The sequence below is a fragment of the Mesitornis unicolor genome, unplaced genomic scaffold, assembly GCF_000695765.1.
Source record: "Mesitornis unicolor isolate BGI_N332 unplaced genomic scaffold, ASM69576v1 scaffold33238, whole genome shotgun sequence".
NCBI lineage: Eukaryota > Metazoa > Chordata > Aves > Mesitornithiformes > Mesitornithidae > Mesitornis > Mesitornis unicolor.
The window spans coordinates 1-12,180 of NW_010204457.1; the positions used below are offsets into that span (position 1 = coordinate 1).

Sequence of the window (12,180 nt, forward strand, 5' to 3'; positions counted from 1 at the left end):
AAAAATATGAGAGGACAGGACAGGGGTTTTTTTCTGCATAATTGTGTTTGCAGTCAAGTTTTTAACAGCCCAGGTATCTCAGTTGTGTCATTTTTTCTAAAGAGGTATACCAAACCTGCAAGTCATAGCTGTATAACTGTTGCGTGTAGCACACCTGCCATATAGCCATGTACATCTATGTAGCATAGCTGCCATATCAGTCTAACTGAACATCTCACTGAAAAAATAATCCTTATTCTTTAACTAAGGAATCACAATAAATGCCAACATACCCTAAAAAAAACCCCAAAACAAGACAGATGAGGCTGTGCTAACAATTAAAAGAAAATAAATAAACCCACTTACATTTCAGGCCCTCTGCATTTGCTAGTAAAGTTTTTAAAAAGACAGACCTCTTGTTTATTTTACATCCATTTAACACAACATTTGGACTAAGGATATCCATGAACTGTTGGTGAGCAATCTGTAACAATTCTAAAGGTGCATGTTCTGAGCATATAACCATCGTGGAAAGTGCCCTTGGGAATAATATGATGATTTCTTTTAAGTACTAAGGCCAATAATCATAGTTCCTGTTCTTATTTTGCAGTTCATTGCTTTAGCCTAAGCTGAATCATGGGATTAAGAACATGATTTAGTGAAACTTAGAGTGATAAAAAAGAAAGAGGAAGAGTGTTGCAACATTTCAGTTGTGCAATATCTTGAAATTAACTATAAAATTTAAATAGAGTTTGTATGGGGAAATTCCAGTTACATGACAGAGAAAAATACTGACATTTTTAGTTCAATATTTCTGTAATTCTTATTTACATTCCTCAAGTACACTGTGTATGCCTTGAGGTAACTTGTTAGTTTTATTTGTTTATCATGTAACAGCTGTTGCAGGCAGGCAAAGACCACATCTAAATTTGTAATTGAAACTGTGCTAATGTCTCATAAAGTAAACTATAGAAATATATTTCTAAGTAGATAAAAATGAACAAGATACTGTGTTTTCTAGCAGCTGAGGCCTAAAATATGATTTGGTTGTGCCCAAATTAGTTCTTCAGTTGATAGGACTCAAAATCCAAACTAATTTGAATGTGCTGGGGTCACTGCTTGGCGGTTTGAGTTCTCAGTGAAAGAGTAAAGGGAATTTCGCTTCAGGTCTTTGCTGCCAGTTAGTACCTCTGGATCAGTCAGAATCCCTGTTAGGCAGAAAAATAATCTTCCTGCTTTAAAAATTTGGGACTTCAGTTTGGCGTGAAATAGTTTATGATGGCTGTGAAGAAAATTTGGTGATGATGAATCTTTTGGCCCTAAAATACTTATTCCCTGTCTCCTCTACCTTCTTGTCTTTCCACTCTTCAGAAGACTGTCTGTCTGTTTGTAGAATTCTGCTACCTGAGACAGTGACACTGTGTCATGCTCTCATTTTCATACCAGGTTCCTCATCTTTCCCCTGGTGGTTGTGCTCATCTCTGCGCCATTGAAATTAAGTGAGCATGTGTTTTTGTTTCATATGTGCCATTTGCTTTCTTTTTTTTCATGAAAACAAAGTAAGTGTCACAAATACTTTTTTTTCCTTTTTTTTCCAAAAGCAGCAGAATAGAAGTAATCAAAAAATGCACCTAAGTCTTTATTTAGCTTCAAGGATTTTTTAATTGGAAAGTGTGGAGATTGTGCCCTTAAAAGTCCAGTGCAGTACTTTGTAAATACATTGTAGATAGGATATAATATTCTCGGTATGAAATTTCTTGAAAGCATACATTTAAGATTACCGAGTTGAAAAATCAACTTGAGCAAAATTCAGAGTTCAGTGCAATTTCAGGTTATTTGCTTTGCTCTTGTGATGTGGAGTGTTCCAAGAACTTCAGATGGCTTTCTTTGCATGTGCCAATTCCATTCTCTTCTCACCTAAAGTCCTTCAAAAGCTTTGAAGTGATCACAGTCCTGTACTTAGCATAGAGTGGTTTCTGATTTGCAAAAGTCCTTCAAGATTGTCACAAGTGGGCCACTTTTTAAATAAAGTCCTTTGTTGTATTTATGAAAACACTCCAGAAAGATATGAAGTTCAGGATTAGAAAATGGGCTAAATAAAACATGGTTTAAGGTGATTTTTCAGAAATGTCAAACAACAGAATGAGAGTTACTGTACTATTTTCATCAATTCCACTATCAAAGAGAAACAAGACTAATACAGACTACAAGCTGGAACAAGTCTTCAGAAAGCATTACAGCAACAAAACGCAGATTAATAGTTGTAAAACTTGTCTAAAAGCCTGGTTCAAGCTTTTGTTGTCTGAGAATTTGGAACCAATCTAGTCAAAAGAAAATAAAGATTTTTCTCTATTTTTCACATCTTTTTTCGTAGAAAAGTATTCTCCCTTCACCCTAAGCTTCCTCCCATTCTTTATAAATCATCTTAGCAACTGATTGCACAAATACTTCTAGAATGTGGAAGGGGACTGAGAGAGAATATAAATCCTTCTTAAAATAATAAATATTTTTATATGATCACACTCGTCTGGCTTGAAGTTTACAAAATTGTCAAAATCTTGAAGAACGATTGCTTATGTAGAGAGTGCCTTCTCTTTTGGGTGTTAAGAGCACAGGCATTCGTGCTGAGCACCTGTCATTTTGGCTGCACTCAGTGAAAGGTTCATAAGTTTAGCACTGAAGACTAACCCAGCTTCACTGTTGGAATGAAGAGTATTCATCTTCTTGAATCACATAAAAAGATGTCTCTAGCTAGTACCTACTTGTCCCTTCATACACCTCAGAGAAAGTTTTATTCTCGGTATCTTTGCTCAGTTTCCACTGAACTTTGACATTAACTAATATCCTTATGTGCTTATGTTTCTGACAGTAGAGCTCCTTGGGTGCCTCTGTTTACACACGCAACCGTACCGCTTGGTACTGCTGAGCAACTGAAAACTCAGCTCACACCCAATTATGTAAAGATTTATGAGCTACGTGTTTCCCATTGGCTTGACCAGCAGAGCCTGATCAAATAGATATCAACTAGTTGTACATTAGACAAGAAAAAATAGTGTAAAGAGGTGATGGCATGGCAATATTCTTCTTTTAACGGAGCACTCACCTTGGGTAAAAGTCCTGCCTGGGGGGGGTTGAAGCCACATAGTGCCAGGATTACGTCCTTCTGTGAAGAAAGGCTGTTCTCTGGTGTGGGTGTTTGTGTGGGTTTGTGCACCTATGGGAGGAAAAGAGGGAAAAGGATTCTATGATGAAGGTATTCAGTTTTCTACATAACACATATTTTGTATATATGACTTTTTCAGATATATGTATGCATGCTTGTATATGTATAAATTCTGTAGAAATTCTCTCACTCATGCTCCATCTGTCTGGCCCAATGAACTTCTGATTATCCCTAGGAGGGTGAATTGCTTCGGCAGAAAAGACTTGAAGCACCTTGGACCTAGAGTACTCTTAAGCTATATCTACATTAGTAAATTAAACAGTGCTTAGGAATGCTCCCAGGCTTTGGAACGCAATTGCTTTCCTGGGGTAAAGTCCTTTCAAACAAGTCAGGAAATTAAGCCCAATTCTCTCAAATCATAAAATACTGAATGACATTAGATATATTTTAATTTCTAAAATGTTATTTATATAATCGTTTATGTCATTCATGAGCAGAGTATCACTCCGTCACCTCTCTGCATGTTGTATATAGAAAAGGAAGAAATACAATTCATTAGTATGCTCTAAAAATATGATTTCTTTCTAAAATGAAAGGTTCTGTTCTACAAATGGAGCTTAAGTGTGTAGCGGACTATATTCCAGTTTATGTATTTAAATCTCTTATGCACATAGCAGCAGTTCATACCAGTTAGCTTTCTCTTGGAGTTTCATGTGTGCATCTCATTTATGTTTCACGGATCTCAATTAACTTTTAATTTCTTCTCTTTCTTCCTGCTTTTAGTGACACTGGAACTAAACCTCCAGAGAGTGGTGTCTTTGGTTTTATGATTAATATTTCAGCACTTTTAGGTATGTATTAGGTACTTGGTTTGAAAACGGCAAAGAAACATAAACAATCAAAAGCTGTCTGCTTACATTGTAGTTCATACAATATTCCATAGAAAAGTATTCAGCAGTCAAATGGTGGAATCAGATGAATGGAAGCAATCTCTAGAGGCCTGGGTCCTTAGGGTCGGTAAAGTGCAGACCTAGAGGCACTTCTGTCTCTTAAGAGCACCTCATCAGTGCAAAGCAGTCAATGCAGCTGGAAATAAAAAGTGGAAGAAAGATGGCATAATTACTCTGAAAAAACTGTATCTTTGATGTAGGGAGGCATAAATGGGATTTAAATTTTCTTTTTTAATTTTAATTTTTCTTTTTTCACTTTCCTGAAGTGATGTGCAGTTATTTCTAGATAACTATGTGTGATGTTAAGACTAAGGTAATGTTAAGATAGTTCTATCTGAAAGTAATACATCTGAAATTCACTACCTTTCTTCTTCATCACAGTAGAGTTAAGGGCAGTATTATTTATTGTATTATGCTTATAATTTTATTCTGTATGCAAATATGATACAGGGAAAGATGTTAAAATGTTAGCAATACATGATCATTGAACAAAATATGTATTTTTTGTTTTACAGGAGTAATTACAATGTACATCAGATATTTACTAGTAGAGAAGCAAAATGAGTCATCGCACTTTGTTAGGTCTTCGTGCAACGTGCTTTCACTATGTATTGGATTGATGGGCTGTATTGGAATGGGCATAGTTGCAACTTTTCAGGTATGACCATCAATTTCATATCCTAAATTAAACTAAAGTTGTTTTACCAGATAAAAAATCAAATAGATCAGAATGGTTAACATTATCTCAGTGTGGATACTTGGGAAATGTAGTAACAGTGTGTTTCTTACTCCTGCCTTTTCTTTCAGTAGCTTTAAAAAGCCAGGTTTGCTTTCTCCCTATTAACTAGATTTCTTTGTTTGTACACTTATGTCAGTAAGAGGTTTCTTGTGTGCTTGTCCTGTAACACGTCTGGACTAGAAATCAACTTAATACAGATGTTTTTGCTTTAAATTTTTTACTATGAAAACTTTACTGTAAAAAAGCTTTGCTTTGCACAGTTTAGTTTGCTTACAGTCAGGTAGGGAGGAATAAGTCAGACTAGCAAAAGCACCTGTGTTGTTACCTGAATGATGGCACAAACACTAGCAGCATTTTCTGCAGAATAAACCAGACTTATGTCATGGATTAGGGCTGGGCTGGCCACTAAATGATGGACAGACACTCTCTATTAACCCTTCTCCCCTTCCCAGGAGAGGAAAAGAAAGAGAATACGGGAGAGAGACTTAAAGATTGGAAAAGTAAACTAACAGATTTAATAAAAAATAACAATAATACTACAGGATAATAATGTGAATAGGGAAATAATGAAATATACACAATACAGCTTAGCTGATACGTTAAAACATCGAGCACAATATTAGACTATTGTTTTGAGTCTGTAGGAGATGGCATAACAATGCGTTAAGTCTTTTGATAGAGACATGTAGAATTACCACTTACTTTGCCAGAAAGGATGAGATGTCTTGTTATAAATGAAAGAAGTCCAGCCCTCAGCATCTGAAGGAAAATTCAAAAGTGAGGAAAAATATCAAAGCAGATTATTCTTTTCACCTTTTCTAGTGAGGAAGTGTGTAATAGGCTACATTCTGACAAAAGAAAGTATTAGGACAATTGCACTGAAAACTGCAGCTGAGAATCAAGTCTTTGAAATACTGCCTTCCAATCTGTGGAAACAGCTGAATTATTTATTTTAAAGGATTGTCTATGGTTGAGGAACATTTTGGTAAATACTGTTGTGCTCATATAGTGGCCTGACAGCATACAGAGAAATTGAAAATAAAGGTTGTCAGGTCTTCACCAGCCAATACTGTTTTGCATGTAACTGTCATGATATTTTCAGACAAAATCTCTGCCGTAGGCTCATATCTTGCTCTGTTTAGTTTTTCCTCCAGGCAGTATGTGTAGACTGCAAGCACTACAGGCACTATAGTCTATACTAACCATGCTATTCTACTTTTGAATATATGTGCTCTTATTTATTAGATTAATATGTGGCATAAAAAGGTAGATTATGGGCAACAGTGTTCCTTGACTGAAATAGAAAACAAACCCAGCTTCAATATGGGAAACCAAATCAGGAATGCAAAATAATTTGGGAGAGTCAGAGAAGCAGAAACTTTGATCCAAAAATTTTCAAAGGGGCCCCTTGGCAGTTACAACATCGCTTATCTAATCTCTATTGTCTCTCATTGTCTGTTCAGAAACACTTTCCCTGCCTAATTTCCCTTTCCTCTGCTTTCGCCTTTGTATGTTAGCTGCAGTTTGTATGAGGGGTTCAGAACACAGTAAGGATTTAATCTAGCTAAGGGTCTGATCTAGCAGAGTTTTGAGCACACTTAATTGCCCAGGAAGATGGAAATGGTGGCTTGCAAGTCTTCCGTCTTTTAGCTGTGTTGTGTACAGGTACTGAACAGTGCACTCTTACCCCCATTTACCAATAGAATAACTGAGACGTGAAGAGGCTGTGAGATTTGCTGAAGATCAGGTGATTGTTTCAGATCAGGAGACTAAAGCAAAGCTGGAGTTAGAAGTTACTTCTTTAAAGTTCAGTCTAATCCTTATAATCAGTGCGTCATGCAGGAAATTACCATTCATGTGCACTACCTGTTTCTTAACAGTTATTTTTCCCCAGCAGGTGAGCTAACACCATACCTGAGTACTGTAGTAGAGCTGATTGACACTATTGAACTATCAGTTCATTTTCTCTTTCCCCAAAGCAAAATAGCTAGTTTGTTTAAAAGGCTTCAGTGTGAAATTGTACAGGAAATATTTAAGGTTTGCTTTTGTTTACTCAAATCTAATGCCACTTGTGGTGAGTCTTTTTAAGTAGCATAATTAGTTGTAAGAAAGTTTTTTTAACCCTTTTTGCTTCAAGTTAAGTTATGGTAGGTAGCATGGGTTTTTAATGATACTGACCTCTGAGCACTTAAAAGAAGGGAGAAAAAGCGTGGGAGCAAGCACTAGGAATGTGTCTTCCAGGAGCAAAAGACGTTTTGAGAAAGTAAGTAATGGTCACAAATAAGGTGTTTGTTCTCTCTTTTAAATAACACAATGCTTGAAATACGGAAATGAAAGACAGTGGAGGGTTGACTTTAAGAAGAAAATTGGTTATGGAAAGAAAAATCCTATAGCACTTAATGCATAAGGCAAAGCAGAAACCCAGGTCTTAGCAGGTCTGGTTTTGCTTGTTAGATGTTAGACAGAGATGATTAATGAGAAGTCTTCCTGTCTTTGACTAGAAAGCATAGGGGCGCTGCACCATCTAGCAACATTTCCCAGGTTCCGTGGGAGTTGAGTGCGATGGACTTTTTATGGAAGCTGTGGCAGTTTAAATCGATAACATTTTTATGTGAATACAGGAAAGGACTTTGACCTAGTGGATTTGAACATGGTTAGTTTACCTCTCTGAGCTACTCTTTCTTCTTTTTCTTTTGTGTTCCCTGTGTAGACTGAGGAGAGAAAGGACTGTTTCCCACTGCTTGTAGGTGCCCAGCATAATGTGTCTACTGTCTCCTCAGGGCTCATTGATTCCTACCAGTGAACAAATAGCAGCAGCTAACCATTGTGCTAATTCTCTTTCCAGGAGCTGTCTGTTCCCAGTGTCCATGACATAGGAGCTTTGGTGGCATTTGGCTCAGGTGTTGTGTACATTACACTCCAGTCTATAATCTCTTATAAGTCCTGTCCCCGATGGAACACTTACTTTGTGTGTCACATAAGGATGGCTATATCTGTAATATCATGCATTGCTTTCATTCCCAGTATCCTTTATGGTGTATCCCATGGTTTTCCTTTTATGCATTCATGATTTACCTTTTAGGTTAAACTATTGCTGATAAAGAATGAAAATGAGGTTACAGTCTTTGCTTAGGGGTCTCTAATATTTCTGCTGTAATAATGCATATAGCACGTCAAGACACCATTAATAGAATAAAGATGAGTTTCAGGGTCTTTCTAAATAACTGTCTCTCTTCTTTCAGTGGTATATTTAAACGTAGTGGCCCAGAATTCTTCAGAGGGTCATACAATAATTCAGATAGGAAGGGACCACAGTAAGTTAGCTATACCAGCTTTCCAGCCTCCTTCATTTGAAGAAGGGCATGGAGAAAGACCTGCAAAAGCAGGGCACTGCTTCTAACATGAACCTAATACACAAACATACAGTTGGTATACGCAAAATTTCCTTCAGGCCTACACAGATGCTTTGGATCATGTTGATTGGTGCTTGTCTTCATTAGATGCTTTCTCTGGAGACAGTCAACACATGTACTGGCTTTTTTCCCAGACTGCTAAAATCAGAGTCATGCCATGGATTTTGCTGGGCTTTAGGTGATCTGCCAGTGTTGAAAAATGGTCACAGCAGATCATCACATCAGGCACCCAGTTACAGCCTGCTTTGGGTTTCAGCAGCTTTGAAAGGGCTTTTAAAGAGGACCCAGTCCTGAGAGAAAGTTACTCTCTGTGTTTTGGAAGAATCAGCAGAAACCTTTATTTGTGCAGAAATTTGTTTTTATTGCTGCTATCAGTTACCTTTCAATAACATGTTTCGTTTACTTGTCTTAATACTTTGATTTGATATTCTGGTTGTTCTGGATCTCCTGAATGGGGAAATGAGGATCTTTTCTTGTAAGCAGACATTTTCACTATTACTCACTAAACTTTTATAGTTTCCTTTACACTGTGTTTTTCACAGTGATTGTGTTTGCTTCGCGAATTTCCATGACAAAAATCGATTGGACTCCAGATGAAAAGGTAAAATCTCATTACGTAGCAAATTTACCCATATAATTTTATTTGGGGTACACTGTTACATTTAAGTGTATAGCATTACAAACGCTTCAGAGACTTTAAATGTTATCATGAATAGATTTATGAAATCTCACCGAATTTTGCAAGGCTGGTTTCCAGTTATTTCTTCATTAGAAAACTGTCTGTTGCTTGAGTAAGAAAACTTGTCGTGGATGGGTAAATCTTTAGAGTTAGTCTATCATCTTAACCAAGCATCTGAAATTTACCCATAGAATAAATTGTAACAAAAAACATATCTGAAAATAAGTTGTTCTACTTCCTTATGTAGTCATATTTCTTGAAAATGAACTTCACACATGAAAAAAAAATAGTGGAACAATTTGATTCTGAAGTTTTTTGAGGTTTTTTACATTAGTTTTCTCAGCTTTTTCACCATTATTTACTAAATAATCTTTTCTATTGTGATAAAAATTGGAGGTCTGACCTGAAGCATACTAAAGTGAATATCAGGTATTTGATTTGATTTCAGTGTTCTCAGAATGATATCTATAAAGGTAAGGGGTTTTTTTTGACAAATTTTGCCACATGGAGGTATTCAAAAAGCAGGTTAAATAATGCACAGAGTGCATCCTGCTTGGAGAGCTTAATAAGAGCAAACATGGCAAATGTACTTCAACCAAACAGTAGCAAGGCAGCTGTGAGATAAGTCTTCATAACTTAGATACTCTTAGTAATATCTACATCTTGAGGATTTTTAATTCACTTGAGATGCAAGATACGTTTTGACCTTGTGCTAATTGTAGTTTTCTTGTACTATTTTTTTATGTTAGTGCACAAGACGAGCTGCTTAATGGAACATATGCAACCTTGATAAATATACTTACCATTCTGTAGAAACTAAATCTGAATTGACTTTTATCCAACAGGGTATTGGAATGGTGAGTCATAAGTCAGAATATTTGTTGAATTTACAGAAAGAAATGTCTTATTTTTCTAGCATCCCACAGTTATTTTGTTTAGCTGTTTTATCTGAAACTTTATGTCTCATTCCATCAGGATTATACTTACCATCTTGTGAGTGCGATCTGTGAATGGACAGTGGCCTTTGGTTTTATTTTCTTCTTTTTAACGTTCATTAGAGATTTTCAGGTTGGTATCTGTGTATTTTAGTAGTGACTAAGAAGTGCTATGAATTGTAGAACAACAAATGCAATAGAAAATTACTGTTCTTTATCTCAGCTAGATATACCAAAGCTGTACAGAAACAAATTTTATCAGTCACAGAGCTGATTTCTGTCTCCCTAATGAATATTTTTCCCTTGGGTTTTAAAACATACGAATCAGGTTTTTAAGCATATACAGAAACAAATTTTCAACTAAGGATTCAGAGTTAAGATATATTTTGCTAACCAATAGCAAACATTTACTTTTACATTTACATTTACTCTTTACTGAAAGAGTAGTCGAGCACTGGAACAGGCTGCCCAGGGAGGTGGTGGAGTCCCCATCCTTGGAAATGTTCAAGAAGAGCGTGGATGTGGCACTTCAGGACATGGTTTAGTGGGCATGGTGGTGTTAGGTTGATGGTTGGACTTGATGGTCTTAGAGCTCCCTTCCAACCTTAATGATTCTGTGATTCTGTGTTTTCTACAGCCATTTACTTTTGACTGATAGTACTGAACAGACTGTGGCTGTAGGGCTTTTCCTTATTCAGAAAAAGAGGCTAGGCTCTGCAGAACAAAATGCTTTTTTTTTTTCTAAGAAAAAAGTAATTGTTCAAAATTACACAATGCATTATCTTAAAAGCATGTAATTGCCTTCTAAAACTGACAGAAATATCAAAATACCATTAAGAAATGCATGCATCATTAAATTTATCTTTTCTGGCAGGAGATATTTATTGCCAGTCCATCACTCTCTGATATGTACATATATGGTGGTATCTATTTTATTTAAAGTCATACACTTCCCTTGGAGAAACGTATTTGCAGACAATGCTGCAGTCCTCAAAGTAGTTAAATGAGCTGGTATGTGTGCTTCAGATCCCAGATCCCAAAGTGTTCAACATTCAAAGTTTAGCTATATATAAATATTGTGAACTTAATAAATAAGAGAAAGTTATGGAATTAAGCTAAATAGAAATGCATATATTTTAATTTACAGGCTATAAAATAGTATGAAATCATATTAGTGTTTGACGATGACAAAAATTTTTTAGATTCTGTCCTCCTTTTGTCCTAGCCAGTGCTCACAGAACACCATACTATTAATTCAGAAAAAAACAACTGCCAGACTCTAAGAAAAATAAGCCTTCTTTTTTGTTTATTTCTCACAGCATGTAGTTAACTTAGACATACTTTTGTTTTATCTCCTTGTACTTTATATCACAGAACTCTAAAATTAATTTATCTTAATATGATCTTGTTTTATTTTTCTTCTAGAGAGTTTCTTTGAGGATATCAACAGAAATACATGATGAATCCTGGTAGTGGAGAAAATTGTATTTTATATATATGACTGCTCTAGGTTTCTTTTTACTTATAGAAAATGTTGCAGAGGGACAGTTTTTCAAAGTTGTGTAAAGAACCCATGCCGTCAACTCTGCAACATTTATAACAGCAACGACTAAAACATTTTAAAAGTCACAGCAATGTTCCTGCTACTTTTTTGCAATATTTTGTATTTTTTATACTGTTTTATTGATTAAAAATACTGTAAGAGAAGCAATATGTAGAAGCACTTAAAAGTCATTCAATGACTTCTGATCTTCTCAGCTCTTCGCTTTTGGACATATCCATACATTTTCATTTGTTATAGTCTGATTAGTAACATTAGTTTTAAACTTGAGAAAGTGTATTTTGCAAATAGTTGGGAAAGACTAAAGACAGTGAAAACACTAAGGCTGGATTCCTGCTCTGTTGAGTTGCAAGGACTGTGGAGGAAGGTGTCAGCAGAAGTTGCATCTTTGTTTCAAGGCTAGAAATCTGCACTTAGTAGATTGCAATAATGTGCTACTTGTGTCTGATAGGGGGCACTGTATACAAATACAAATCCTTGGAGAAGTTTAAGTGATACTGCTTGAAAAATGTTTTCTAATCATCACTGCAAAGTATGTTGTAAAAGTCTACCCCCTTTTCCCCTGTATGCACTGCTGGCCATAGAAAGCTTAAAACTGAAGTGGGAATAGAAAGTATATTTATATTTACTCATGATCCACTAAAGAGAAATCTTCCTGCAATTTGGTTAATACAAAGCAGAAGTTTTCCAGCCTGTGTTTTAACCTACGATGGTGGAATAAATAGTGCCTCCAAAAAGTCATTGGGAGTAAATGGAAGACA

The 12,180-nt window shown here is 35.9% G+C and overlaps 1 protein-coding gene across 1 annotated transcript; it reads left to right on the forward strand.

The window, feature by feature from the left end:
* Positions 1-3,911: 3,911 nt before the first annotated feature.
* DRAM1 (DNA-damage regulated autophagy modulator 1) lies at positions 3,912-11,387 on the forward strand (the record flags this gene model as incomplete). The annotated part of the gene is made up of 6 exons (XM_010191073.1): positions 3,912-3,993; positions 4,608-4,750; positions 7,677-7,854; positions 8,787-8,845; positions 9,899-9,991; positions 11,284-11,387. Coding segments are annotated over 6 exons (603 nt in total), but the record flags the coding sequence as incomplete, so codon positions are not given.
* Positions 11,388-12,180: the final 793 nt, after the last annotated feature.